The sequence below is a fragment of the Castor canadensis genome, chromosome 6 (genome assembly GCF_047511655.1).
Source record: "Castor canadensis chromosome 6, mCasCan1.hap1v2, whole genome shotgun sequence".
Taxonomy (NCBI): Eukaryota; Metazoa; Chordata; class Mammalia; order Rodentia; family Castoridae; genus Castor; species Castor canadensis.
The window spans coordinates 118,698,842-118,713,247 of record NC_133391.1 but is presented as its reverse complement, the minus strand read 5'-3'; the positions used below and the strand labels follow the sequence as shown (position 1 = coordinate 118,713,247).

Sequence of the window (14,406 nt, the reverse complement as noted above, 5' to 3'; positions counted from 1 at the left end):
GGTTGAAGTCAGGTATTGTGATACCTCTAGTGTTGCCCTTTTTTCTCAGTATTGCCTTGGCTAGTCAAGGTCTTTTGTGCTTCCTTATGAAATTTAGGGTTGATTTTCCAATGTCTGTACTGAATGTCATTGGAATTTTGGTGGGGATTGCATTGAACATGCAGGTTGCTCTTGGTAATATGTCTTGCTCTTCTTTGAATATGCTAATATGCATGTTCTTCCCTCAGGGCCTTTGCACTTGCTATTACCTCTGCCTGAAATACTTTCCCCCCAAATATCACAAAATATGTTCACAAATTCTTTTATACTCTTTCCTTTAAGAATGGAGCCTCATCTTCCTTCCCTTGACTTAGTGGCTCAAGGCTAAGGACTGGAATAAAGCCAAAGAGATGGTGTGGATCTCAGAGTCTACTTCAAAGAAGGCATTGAGTTTTCCCCGGGTTGGCTCTCTTAGCTGGCTCCCACCAGGGGAAACCAGCTCCCACCTCATGAGGACAGTCAGGCAGCTCTGTGGAGAGGTCTCCATGATAAGAAACCATAGCCTCCTGCCAACCATAGGAGTTGACCACCTGGCAAGGAGTTCCTCCAACCCTGGCCACACCTCAAGCACCTGCTGCCTTGGCCAGCTGCCCAACTGCAGCCAGAACCACCCAGCTAAGCTGTGCCCGGGCACTGACCCTCGGAGACTACGAGAGACACTAAGTCTGTTGCTTTAAGCTTCTAAGTGTTGGAGCAATTTGTTGTGAAATGATGGTGTGTGGCTTCCTCATTCCCTTCACATTTGTGCCAGTGTCCCCTGTACAGGGTGACTTCCTTACCTGCTTCATTTAAATTGAAACCTTGGCAAAACCCCAGCCCCCTTCCGTGATAGACAGCTCTCCTTAGCCTTCTATGACTAGAGAAATCGTATGTTTTACTCACTATAAGTTCCTTGAGGGCTAACAATTCTGCCTGTTCTCTTTATTGTACCTGGTAAGCACCCAACGAATGTTTGCTGTGTGAATAAATGAACGCATACTTCTGCTTTATCCCTCTGTATTTACAGATGGCATGTGAGGCTCCTCCAGTTGTCAAATCTTGTTCTGGTGCTGATTTTCTAAGGATTCACTCTAGGGCTTATCTTTATTTACTGCCCCACAGGCTGGGAAAGACCACTTGGCCTTTTGGACAGTGACAAGGGGATTAGTCTCTTTGCTAAGACTAAATCTGCTCCGGTACCAGCACCTTGACGTCCAGGGGTATGCCTTTCATACTTGACTGATGATCAGTTTCCAAGGGGTTTAATTTAGTCAAACAGGCTCCAAAAGACACAAACAGTCCAAGCAGCAAATATACCAAGGGGGAGGCTAATCTGATTGTCCTTGCTGCCAGGACATTCAAGCCTGTCATGGGTGGCAAGCCCTCAGTCATGTGGCACCAGAGGGGCAGCTGTGTCAACAGGCCCCTTGCAGGTCCATAAGACACATCAGAGGTGGACTTTCAAATAAGTGAGAAGGGATAAATGAGGAGGGAAAGGACAAGGAGACCCTCTTGTACTGTGAAGAATAGTTGGCTGGCTTGTGTCAGAGGGGACATTGAGGAACTGAATTCTTAGAAAGCCCAGTGCCCAAGGGTGTTGGGCAATCACCACTGTTGGTTATGTGCTGGGCACACTGTAGTGCCCTTCTAGAAAGTGGTCGATCTACACACTGACTAGGGTCTCTCCACCCTAGACCTGACTGCCTGTTACAATATGGTGACTGTGCTAGTGCAGTGGTCTGCCCAGATCCCACACCTGGCATCACAGGACTATGTAATGAAAAGCATTTTCTTCTTTTATTACACAGCATCACGTGTCCTTGGGTGATCTTAGGAAGGAACACCGAGCAGTCAGGACACCTGGCTCAGGCTCTGGGTCCACATCAACCAACTTCAGAAGTCACTTTACTTCACTGGGCCTGGGTTTCTCAACTGAAAAATGACTCGTTTTCTAGATCTCAGTTGCCTTCTGGCTCCAACTTTCTCTGAGCTGCTGGAGACACCGAGTAGCAAGCACAGGCTGCAGGTAAAGCCCACCAGCTGCACTGAGCACTTTGCCCTGCAGGTAAGCGCTCTCTTCCCCGTTCCCATGGCTGGAATTTGTCTAATGAGCCTGCCTTCTGAACCCCCCATTCCACTCCTGCCACCCCAAAGCCCAGGTAACCACTGCCCTCTTTGCCTCCCTCAGTCTCTTCCTCTCTCTAGTAATTAGCTAAATTAGGAACTCACACTTCACTTTCAGTGAGGACTGCGAATAACTTGCTTTCTCCACAAGGTGATAAAAAAGGTCAATCCAAGGACCTGATTTCAAGGAGGTGGCCAGGAAGTTGGGGAGAAAAGGCAAGGGTGAGAAGTCCCCAAGTTCAGGTGCCCGGGTGATTGAGCGCAGGGCCCTTGACTCACCTTTCTCAGCGCCCTGACCTCTAATGTGGAAACTTGCACACTTGGATATGTGTCAAGTGTCACGGGGCAGGTTACAAACAGCACGGGGATTAGCGAACGCACCCGAAACTCGCGCTCAAGGGCAGGGAAAGTTACCGCAGCGCCTTAGCGGTCGTGCACCAGGAAGAGGCCTCTATGTCAAAGGAAGGCAGTGTGCCTACGTGTGAATGCCCAGGGGACCGAGGCGACCAGGCACAAAGCTTGCCAAGGGTCCTCTAGAGTCTCAGAGCTAGGACCTCAGGCCTGAATGGCTCGGGAGCGAGGACCCCTGTCCCATTCTCTGGGTCCTGGTGTCTCCATATCCTGCCGTAGGGAGCACGTAGCGAACCTCCTGTTCGGGTGACCCCAGCCAAGGTCTTGGAGGGGGGGCCGCCACTTTTGGTCCTGCTCTCCCTCCCTCGCCCCTGTCGCGGCCCCCTGGAGCTCTGCGCCCCAGACCTGACGGGGACCGGCTTCCCTTCCCGCCGCCCGCCCCGCAGCCGAGGGACAGTCTCAACTCGCCGGCGCCCCCAGCCTGGTGTGCGAGCCGGAGGCGTTGAGCGCGCCCATTTTTCCCGAATTCCTCGCGGTCACGGTCACGGGCGCGGAAGCGGCCAAGTCCGTCGGTCCGTCCGCCCGGATCTTCGCAGGCGCCCCTGGCTCTCTACTCCCGCGCGGGGCCCCCAAGGGCGACACCCGGTGGCGGCCAGCTCCTGCCGGTCGGCCCTGCCCTGCTCTGCCCTACCCTGTCCAGCCCGGGTCGCCGCCCCCGCCAGTCCGGCGCCGCCCCCTGCTCCCCACCCGGACGCGGCTCGCCTCCGTTGGGGGACACGAGTTGGGCGCCGGCCACCGCCGAGGCTGCGAGCGAGGCGACCCTGGCACAGCAGCGCGGCCCACAGGGCGCACGCGGGACCCAGCCCAGGTAAGCGGCGCCCTGCGACCTGCGCCCCGGGAACCACACGCCCTGCCACTCGCCACTGCCGGCAGCGCTCGGGCTACCCTAAAGCCCCCAAAGCCATTTCTGCAGAAGGCATTTGCCCCGCTAAGTCATCAGCGCTTTGGACGTGGAGAGACGCTTGATTTGGGAACGTCTTTTGCAAAATCGATAGGAGTGTTGGGGAGGCGAATTTGGCTTTGGGGTTTAGGATTTATTTTAGGGTGACCTTTCCAAATGGCTTATTTTTCTGTTAATCTCGATGTTTCTGTGTGTCCGTGAGTGCATCGATGCACTCACAAGCAGAGGTGGGGGCGCTGAGGAGACCCATAGGTCACTTTGGGTCAGGGATTAACAGGTGTGCCAGTTGTTCAGATGTTCATTCCACTTGCCTCGGGAAAAGAAGCTACAAATCCTGCTTTGGGCTTCGTCTATTTATTTTGTTGGAGTTTGGAAATTTGCCTTAAGACTGTTGAAGCCTGTGACTCACTGCAAAGCTGAAGAGACCAGAAATGCAGTAAATTCCTGACTGGACTTTGTAGCGAAGGATTAGTAAAAGAGACAATTCGATTCAGAAAAAAAGTTTTGAAATTAGTGCGATGCTTTCTTTGAGCTCTGTTTTTCAGCTTAAAGGCATCTTCATAGAATGTGGTTTCTCCAAGTTTGAGATCAAAGCTTATTTCTGTCCTCTATTTCCTTTTTCTCCACTTCCTTCTGATTGTATCATACTTTTTCCTGAAAAAGTACTTCCTAGTACATTAATCAGCTGTTTGCTTTCTTTACCTACACTGACCTTTCTTCCACATGATTTTGGTTTGTCAAAATGGTCTTGACCTTAGAACCTCAGTCTTGTGACCATGGATGTGAGTGGCACAAGATGTTTTTAAAGTTTTTTTTTTTTTTTTCCAGTTGGGCAAATGAAAATGTTGTTTATGGCTTCTTCCAGGGGTGGTGGCTCACACCTGTACCAGCTACTCAGGAGGCGGAGATAGGGAGGATCAAGGGTCAAGGCCAGCCCAGGCAAGAAGTTATCAAGACCTCATCTCAACCAACAAGCTGGGGATGGTGGCACACTTGTAATACAGCTACTGAGGAGGCAGAGGTAAGAGGATCTCTGTTTGGGGCTGTCTGGGCTTTCACAAGACCCTATCTGATAAAATTAAGTATATGCTGAATCATTCACCTGTTTAAGAATAGGTAATGCAGCTCAAGAAAGTACACTAATATCATTTCTAGTTAACTGGAAGTTAAATTTTATTTTCTGTATTAGGGTTCTTCATTTTAGGTTTTACTGTGAAAATTTCAAATATGCACAAGAGTATAAATGATTCCATGTACTTTCAAGATTTCTGTTCTAGCTTATTTATATCTTTTGATTCCTTGTAAAAATATTTCATTTGTTTTTCTTAGTATCTCAATGACTATATGAGATAAATATGAACACATAAACTAAGTGAATTGTACTTAAAAATAAAGACACTATCTGAAAAATAACTTACAAAGGCTAAAATGGCGGGGGGGGGGGGGGGGCGGGGGCGGGGCATGGCTCACATGGTAGGACACTTGCCTAGTGCTCTTAAGGCCTTGAGTACAAACCTAGGAAAACGTTCGTCATGGCTTTGGATTGTGTTTGCAAGTATCCTGAATAAAGGTCCTCACTCCCATTGATTGGAGTAAGGCAAGATAACTGGATGGAGAGTCAGCGCTGCATAAGTTACACAACTCGAGCAACTGCTTGGTGAAGGTAGTGTAGCTAATAAGCTTGAAGGGTGGGGTGATAGTGTGTAGAAGGTGCCCTTCCACTTGCTTCCACTTATATTCTTTCAAAGTCAAGTTCTGTTGACCTTTAGAGTTTTGTATGGGTAATTTTATTAGCTACTTACTTTTCACTGAGTCTAAGTCTCTTTGTGAAGTGGGTTGCACTGTAGAGAAGGGTGAGAGTCACCCGCCTTAGGTCCTGTCCATCTGCTGAGAACTGGTTACCTTGGAGACAGGGCTGTACTTGACTTACTGTGCCGATTTCATACCATACCAGGGCCCGACAACAGGCTGGGTGTGCTGTCAAAGCAGCCCCATTTGAGAACCAAGGAGCAACATTTTAATGCAGTTAACTTAAAGGTCCTCAAGCCTACTGTCTTCCTGAACTGCCTTTCTGTAGCTGTCTCCTAAGAACAAGATGGTATGTAAAGTTGCCAAAGTCTATAACAGGAAGTGGGAAGTTAGTTATAGAGCAAAAAGTTACCAATGTGGAAATGCTCAGGGCAGCTGTGTTGAAATACTGGGTATCCCTGTTTCTCCCCTCATTCGCCATTGTATTTTGCCTGGGGAAGTGAGTTTGTAAAACTCCAAACAGGAAAAGCCACACCCGGTTATTTTCTTTTTAAAAAAGGTATGCTTACCTCAGATGCATGGTAATTGAATTCTTTCTTTTTGAATGTCTTAATGAAATTACACACTGAGGAGTTTCTGAATGCCAGCTCTTTCGACTCATAACCAGCTCGTTGTTCTGCAGTGGATCGGTTGTCTGAAGTTCTCCCTCCTGTGATTTCATCCTCTAGTGATTTCTGAAGGCTGGTCATCAACAACCGGGCCCATTTTAATTTGATAATTTGTTAATGTTTCAGAGCTCTGAAACCCTCAGAGGGAAGGAAACACATCCCCCCTCACCTCAGGCAAGGAAGGGGACTTTTCTGGTCATGTCTTCAATAGCAACTGCTGAGCCAGATGAGGACCGGCGTGACAGGCATGTCAGCAAGCTCATCTTCTTCCTCTTTGTCTTCGGTGCTGTCCTGCTGTGTGTGGGAGTCCTGCTCTCCATCTTTGGGTACCAGTCTGGGAGGTACAAACCCCTCCCAGACTGCAGCCTGGTGTTGAAAGTCGCTGGGCCTTCATGTGCCGTGGTTGGGCTTGGGGCTGTGATCCTGGCTCGATCCCGTGCACGACTTCAGCTCCGGGAGAGACAGCAACGTGGCAGCAGCCACACAGACAGTGACCAGGACTTTGTCTGTGGAGAGAGCCGCCAGTTTGCCCAGTGCCTCATTTTCGGGTTTTTGTTCTTGACCAGCGGCATGCTTATCAGCATTCTGGGCATCTGGGTCCCCGGATGTAGCTCAGACTGGGCGCAGGAGCTGCTGAATGAGACGGACACTATAGACCCGGAGCCCCAGATCTGTGGGTTCCTTTCTCTGCAGATCATGGGGCCCTTGATTGTGCTGGTGGGTTTGTGTTTCTTCGTGGTCGCCCACGTTAAGAAGAAAAACAACTTGAGTGCGCACCATGAGGCCACTGAAGAGGGACACACCCACAGTATGGAGCCTGTCCAGGTCACTGTAGGTGAGTGGCTATCATTCATGCACTTGTTCACGGGACAATGATTGTGGCTTCCAGGCTTCACTAGGCTGCTCTAGATTTGCTCTCTCTCTCTCTCTCTCTCTCTCTCTCTCTCTCTCTCTCTCTCTCTCCCCCTCTCCCCTGCACACACATGCATGCATGTGCGCACACGTATGCACACAGCACTGCTACAGGGTTAAGCAAGCCCTATAGGAATCCTGGCCAATGTCACTTGCCCCCAGCAACTCAATTCTGTAGCACAGGCATTGGAGCCTGCAGTAGTGACCTTAAATGAAGCCAGAGCAAATGAAGAGAAATGTGAAAAGAACCTTGAGGACAGCCTTGGAGCCCTCCCTCACCCTAGGGTCCCACTCAGGGAGTCCCACTTCCTGTTAGTCTTGAACTGAAACTGCACAGCCCAGTTGTGGAGGGGACACTGGGTTCTCCTCCCTGGTGGTTGTGGCAGGCTGTTGGTGATAAGCCCTTCACCCCTCCTGCCTCATGTATAACATGACCATTGCATTTCTAATGCAATGACTGACATTCTAGGAGTCCAAGCCTGTCGCAGCGGGGCTGTGCACTGTTTTCTGCCTTGTTCATCACTTTCTGTAACTTCATCCTTGGCTACAAGAACACAGACCCAGATGAAACATGGTAGCACTTCTTTCTCCCTTGTGATGCCTAGAAATTCCTCCTGGATCCCCTGGGCTCTACAGGAGAGGTGGGTTACCATTTCCTAGAGTCAGCCCACATCGTATAACCTCTCCCATCCTGTCCCTGCCAGTTCAGAGCAGCATCAGTAGCTTTGAACTCAACTTCACACAACCAGGGAAAAACTCCATCGTTGCTCTTTTGCACCTTCCACCTCCCACCTTTATTTTCAGTCTCCTGCTTTTGAAAAACTGAGGCTCTGAAGGCACACAGAGTCATGGCCTAGGAAGGGCAAGGTAGAGAGGACCTCAGAGGGTACACAGGAGGGGTGTGACGAGTGAGGTACCTCTCATGTTTGGGGCCTGCCAGGACCTGCAGTCTTTACTGACTACAGATGGAAGGAAAGAACCCACTGGGTTGCTGGCCTTGTGAGGCAGTAGCCCTGGAGGCAGAAGGCAGATGGCTTTGCAGACACTTCTGTGTTGAGCCAGAATGGATACTCCCAGTTCACTTATTTGTGCATTATACATCTACAGCAACAACACAGATATTAATCACATATTAATAATAGCTACAACTTGTAGAGGGTCTATTCTGTGCCAAACACCCATCTAGATGTTGTAACATAGAATCTTAAAAGGCCCACTGTACCAAATCCAGACACGCCTACAGCAACCCATCGAGGCAGAATTATTATCTCCACATGAGACCTGGAGGTACAGGAATATCAAATAACTTGCCCAAGGTCACAAAGGAGTGAGAGGCAGAGCAGCGTCCAGACCCAGGTGGGTGGGCTGTATACAGTCCAGCCCTCGCCCTGCCCTCTCTCCAGGGCACTTGGGTATAATTACATCTCACCTTTCACCAAAGGGTCTAAGTAGTAATTATGTGAGAAAGGGGCTCTCCCAATGTCATAGATGTCCTCAGCCCTTCTAGGGAACGTAGTGGGATACAAGTAAATGCAGGCTCCCTTGATGGAGAACACGAGGCCAGCTCTTCAGGTCTGCTAGCAGGGGAGTTTCCAGGCTCAGCCTCCCACCTGGAGCCTGGAATTGAGCAGTACCCCTCCCGGGTGTTCATCCTTGTCCTGAAGTTAGCACTGTGTAGTGTAAAATCCACTTTCCCCATTACGCTTGATGTCTCCTGGAGCCTCTGAAGCCCTGGACTCTTTCCTCTTGCTTCTCTCCTCAGTGGTGGTGGGGGGTCAGGGAGGAAGGGGCTGTGTGTGTAGATGTTCTACCCATTGTGGACTCACTTCATGCCAGATCCTGGATGTAAGTCATAGCCCTGCCTCTCTCATGGGTGTGTGCTGTCACCTCCCAGAGGACATCAGGTTCTGAAGGGCGTAGTGAAAGAGAAACCCTGGGACGAGGCCTCTTTCCAGGGATAGCAGGTTATAAGGTGTGGGCAGTAGGGCTGGCTGGGGGGAGGGATGGATGCCCTTGGAGATAACAGGGTTCTGGGGGCATTTCCGGGTTTGTTTTTGACACATATGGCCTGCCCTGGAGGCTTGTTCCTCTTGGTCCTTTCTTCTACAGGGTATAATTGAAGTGAGCACCTGACCCAATTCTTCTGACACACCAAAACCTTCTAAGAATTAAATGATCATCCCAGGAGAGTCCTTTAAGCTGAGATCAGTGAGACACACTTTAAGCCCCAATTGCCATCCCCCTGCAGGGGAGAGGTAGGGATAATGTATTTCCAGGAAGGCTAAGTCAGCTCTGGGAAGTGACTGCAGGCATCAGGTTAACTGCCAGTTGGAAGAGTTTCTTCACCAGGCATATGGTGTTCTTGTCTGGCTGGGTGTTGGAGCCCTGTTTGCTCTGTGTGCAGCACTGTTTAACCACTGCACACAAGTGCTCTCGTCCAGCCCTTCTATCTGTCCTCAGAGGCAGGTGCTGTTTGGCTGCAGTGTACAGCTCTGGCCCAAGGAGGTCAGAGTTTGTTCAGGGCCTGTTTGGGTTGGTCACTGGCAATTGTCTTTAAAAATCCTATAGAAGTGCAAGGCAGGCTCCTCTTGCCCAGGAAGTAAAGTTCTCAATCCGCTTTCATTTTTCCTACACTATCAGTTGGTATTGCTGTCTTATCAGAGGCCTTCCTTGGGATCTCTGATGGTGGTCCTCTCATCTGTCTAGAATGTTCTGGGTAATTCCCGTGGAGCAATGGATTGGCATTCCAAGGTAGGGCTGGGGATGTAGCTCAATTGTAGAGTGCTCGCCTAGCATGCCCAAAGCCCTGGGTCCCACCCCCACCCCCACACAAAACTAATATTGACTGTCTCACTGGAATTCCAAGGAACTGGGATACAAATTAGAGCATGTATCTGGTCTCTACTTTCTATTCTTCAAAACACAAGGATATATTCTAGAGCAAACAGTAGCATCCAAAATGCAAAAGCCAAACTTTTCTTTGAGTTTGACCTTTATCCATGCAGCTCGGGTAAAATTTTGGTGGATTCAGCCACAGGCAGAGCATGGCTTATTTCATGTATTCAGAGGCTGAAACCACATTTGAGGAACTTGGCACCTTTCCCAAGAGCTGACTTTTGATGAGTTAAAATTGTCAGTTGAAATCAGAAAAGCTTGATCAGCAATAGAAATCCCCTGCAAGGTGAGGGGGCTTGTTCACGAATACTCGCAGAAATACTTTAGCTCAGACTTGCTGTGAAAATAGGTCCTATCCATATGGCGAGCATTCTGGGCTCTGAAATATAGGCCCACTGGTGGTAGTGGGGTTTGCACTTGGGGTTGTGTGCTTGCTATGCAGATGCTCTTCCCGCTTGAGCCACACCTCCAGCTCTTTTTGCTCTGATTATTTTTGCCCAGGCCAGCCTGAACTGAGATCCTCTTACTTTAAGCTTCCTTCTGTAGCTAGGATAAAAGGTGTGTACCATGTCCAGCTGTTTTTCTGTTGGCATGGACTTCACAAACTTTTTTACCCAGGCTGGTCTGAAACTTCAATCCTCCTGATCTCCATCTCCTAAGTAGCCAGAATTACAGATGTGAGTCACTGGTGTCCTGCTTCAGAGCCACTTAAAAAATTATGATAAAATATATGTAACCTAAAGCTTACTATTTTAACCACTTATAAATGCATTCTTCAGTGGCTTAACCATTTTCCAGGTATTGAACTGCCATCAGCACTATCAATTTCCAGAACTTCTTTTATCATCCCAAACAAAACCTACCCATGAAACAATTCCTCTTCCCAGCCTCTGGTAACCTATTCTACTTCATATATAAATTAATAGTCCTTTTTTCTTTATGGTGCTGGGGATTGAACTCAGGGTCTTATGATTGCTAGCTGATAGTTCTACCCTTTGAGCCATACCCCAGTCATTTTGCTTTTTTTAGTTTGTTTTCCAGCCTTTGCTTTTGCCCAGGCTAGCCTCAGATTGTGATCTTCCTATCTCTGCCTCTCAGGAGCTGGAATTACAGACATAACTCAGAACACTCAAGTGTTAATATATTCACCTACTTTTTACTTCTGGAGTAAGCAGCAAGTGTTCTGACCTTTTATTGTACATGGAGGGGCCAGATCTAGAACCAGGTTATTTTGCTCATGCTAACTTGCTTTCAATCCAATATTGTGTTTCCCCAGGTGACTCGGTGATAGTATTCCCACCTCCTCCACCACCGTACTTTGCTGAGTCTTCAGCTCCTGCAGGAACTCGAAGTCCTGGAGCTAACAGCTCGCTTCCGTCTGAAAGCCCACCTTCATATTACAGTCTTTATAGCTATGGGTAAGACTTCCCATATGTAACCAGTCTACACCTAGGCCTGAATTGAACAGCCTGGGCTGTGGCACAAGAACAAACATCAGTGGCACATTTCAGGAAACACTGGACAGCTCCTAAGTTAAAAGTGGTGACAGGGTTACTATGAAGCCCTCCCCAGGCATCTGTATGTAATCCTAGCAAGGGTAGCCCTCAAAATGTCTAGCTGTCATCTGTCACACTGAGCCATACTGAGGGCTGCCACAGGATGTGGGAGGACCCTCCCTGTTAGATGTCACTGCTTCAGATTGTGGGGAGGTTCAGGACCCCAGGAGATCGCCAACACAGGGTTTCAGCATTTCAACAGAGATGCTTGAGTGACTGGATAAAAGCAGCCTATACCTAACCTGGCCTAGTTGGGCCCTCCCTCCATGATCCGCTGCTTCTGGGCCTCAGAGCCTCTGGGCTTCAAAGTGACTGAAGAGTGATGTGGGGTCCACACTCCACTGTACACGGAAGGCAGCAAGGCTGAGGCTGACTCTTAAGGGGACAGGTCTGGGGCAGTAGGATCCTGGAGCCATATTGAGCAGGCTGGGTAGAGGGGGATGATGACCTCCAGGGTGAATGACTGGGACAATGGAGAGGCCTCTGACTGAGGAGGAAGTAGAGGCCAGCTTGGGCTAGATAAGAAGATGCTGGGCCAACCAGTAGTGAGGGTCAGTGAGTGTGGACCTTTGAGGTAGACTGGACAGGGCTGGGTCTGGGGGGAGAGAAGGTGCTAGAGATGGAACTGTGAAGAGGTTGCTGAAACCAGGAAGGAGGAATCAAAGACCCGAGTTCACCCCATCAGAGGGGAAGGTGTCCAAGCAGGAGTTCTGGGGAGAGCTGGGTAGGGCTAGCTTTGTGCAGCCCCCAGCTATGCGGTGCTCAGGGAGTGAGAAATGGACACTGGCCATACCTTCTGGAAGGGGAAACCAGGGAGTAGAGAGGAAAGAAAGAGTTGTTGGGAAGCAGCCCAGAGCAAAGTGGGAGTGAGGTCTCTTTCCAGACAAGGAGATGTGTTTATTTTTGAGAGCAGGGAAATCAAGGCCCCAGGGACCTGGTGACCTTGACTGGGGATGGGTGCTGCCCTGCCTTGCAATTCATGTCTAAGCTTGTGGTCCACCTCCTCCACTGGAGGGTGCACCCTGCAAAGTCAGGAGCCACCTGACAGCCACCATCCAGATAGAGCAGGTGGGGTGCATGAGCCCCAGAGAGAGGCAGTGGACATAGCCTTCCTCGAGGTCCTGGAGAGGGTGACATTGTGTGGAGACCCTTTCCCCTATAAAAGTAGGGGACAGGTTATCTGATGAACAAGGAAAGAGGTGGCCACAGGATGGAGGTTTTTGAGCTTTTCACTTGGGTGGTAGTGAGCTAGGGACTCGGGAGGCAAATGCAGGTGTCACCCTGTGTGGAGCAAGGGCAGGTTAGGGCTGAAAATTTGGAGAGTTCTAACAATTAATTTTGCATTTTTTCTCTTCAATGGCAAACTTCCTCAAACTCCAAAATCAGTGTCTAGGGCTTAAAATAAACCAGCTCTGCCTGTGCTGCTGGGGTTTCTATGCCCCAGCATAGAAATCTGGTCTTTCTCACAACCACTTGGAAGGAAGGCAGTTATCACCCCCATTTTTCAGATAGGAAACTGAGGTTTCAAAAGCTAAATAATGATCCAAGGTTGCCTAGCTGGGGAGCAGTGAAGTGGAATTCAGACATAGGCTTGTCTACATTGGGGCCAGTGTGCCTGCCTGCCTCACATCAAATGTTTAGCTTAATGTCCACTTTATATTAACTGGCCCAGAAGACAAAAATAGCAGAGGACAGTGACTTTGTGTGTGTATGTATCTGTGTGTGTGTGTGTGTGTGTGTGTGCATGCATTCACACATGTCTGTGCCTTGGGATAGCATCTGTACCTTTGCACTCAGTGGCTTTTCAGTGGCAAGGGGAGTGATAAGAGGAGTGAGACCATTTTTCTGTTAAATTCAACTTTAAGAAAAGTAAGGGGTAAGGATTCAAAGCAGATCTATAAAAAGTGCAGTGTGGGAGAAATTACTCCTTAGACCCTTGCACATACTCCTAAGTGCATGCCATTAAGCATTTGAAGGAAGCCAGTACTTAAGAGGTAGGCTGCTTTCATTCTCTCCCTTCATGATCTCTCTTCTTTTCAGCAGGACCCCCACTCCTGAGGGACAGGACGCGACCTCTGAAAGAGAGCGGGAATTCATCTACACCATCTCTGGGACTAATGCACCCTCTGAGATCTCACACCCTCCACATCCTACATTGGACTTGCCCCCTAGATATGAAGAGAAAGAAAACGTAACAGCCACCTCCTTGGCTCCATCTTCTGAGCCTTCCCCACCATGAACTCTGGACACCAGTACAGTTTTTGTATATAACAGATTACTATTTTATTTAATTTTTTAATAAAAAATACAATACCATTGCTGTGTTCTGTGTTCCTGGTACAGCTTCAACTGACCAAGCAAGAGGCAAAGCGCCCTCCAGCCACACTGAGAGGACCTGAGACAAAGACTCTAATCCTCATGGTTGCACAAGAAGAGGAATGGTGGCTCTATGCCCCAGAAGGGAGGCCTCTTGAGATTCCTGAGCTTCCCTTCAAGATTCCAGGTGTATGGGTTGATGATAACCCCCCAAATCTGGCCCAAAATGTGCCCCCAGTAGTGGTGGAACTAAAGCCAGGAGTCATCCCTGTCAGCCAGAAACAGTACTTCATTCCTTTCAAGGCCCAGGTCGGAATTCAAAAACACTTTGACAGGCTCTTAAAATATGGGATCCTCCAACCTTGTCAGTCACCCCCTTATTACCAGTCCAAAAACCAGGAACTGAGGATTTCAGATCAGTTCAGGACATCCAGGCAGTAAATTCAGCAACTGCCACTTTGCACCTCATAGTCTCAAGTCCATGCACACTTTTAGACTTTGTCTTAGCTGAGGCAAAGGTTTTTACCTGCTCAGATCTTAAAGACACATTCTTTTGCATCTGCCTGGTCCCACAGAGCCAGCCTATTTTTGCCTGCCAATGGGAAAATCCCAACATTGGGGAAAAGGAGCAACTAACCTAGACTCAGTTGCCACAAGATTTCAGAAACTTGCCTGCTATTTTTGGAACTGCCTTGGCATTCCACCTAAAAGCCTTCTCAGCTGACTAGCATGGCTGCACACTCCTCCAGTGTGTAGATGGCTTCCTTCTGGCTGGACCAACTTGGGAGGACTGTATGGAAGGGACACAACCTTTTCCTTTCTCTTTTATGGGAGGCAGGATACAGATTTGCCAAAA

The 14,406-nt window shown here is 49.0% G+C and overlaps 1 protein-coding gene across 5 annotated transcripts; it reads left to right on the top strand.

The window, feature by feature from the left end:
* Positions 1 to 1,848: 1,848 nt before the first annotated feature.
* Tmem171 (transmembrane protein 171) lies at positions 1,849 to 13,550 on the top strand. 5 transcript variants are annotated; one of them, XM_074077309.1, is made up of 6 exons: positions 2,137 to 3,361; positions 4,320 to 4,475; positions 5,409 to 5,552; positions 5,998 to 6,706; positions 10,955 to 11,096; positions 13,275 to 13,550. In XM_074077309.1, the coding sequence occupies exons 3-6, from the start codon at positions 5,550 to 5,552 to the stop codon at positions 13,471 to 13,473; spliced, it is 1,053 nt and encodes a 350-aa protein (XP_073933410.1). In that variant the 5' UTR covers positions 2,137 to 3,361; positions 4,320 to 4,475; positions 5,409 to 5,549; the 3' UTR covers positions 13,474 to 13,550. The 5 variants fall into 5 exon arrangements, with proteins under 5 accessions (XP_020025742.2, XP_073933409.1, XP_073933410.1 ...); XM_020170153.2 differs by lacking the exons at positions 2,137 to 3,361; positions 5,409 to 5,552 and adding an exon at positions 1,849 to 2,083 and having other exon boundaries at positions 13,278 to 13,550; XM_074077308.1 differs by lacking the exons at positions 2,137 to 3,361; positions 5,409 to 5,552 and adding an exon at positions 1,850 to 2,083.
* The last annotated feature ends 856 nt before the right edge of the window (positions 13,551 to 14,406 follow it).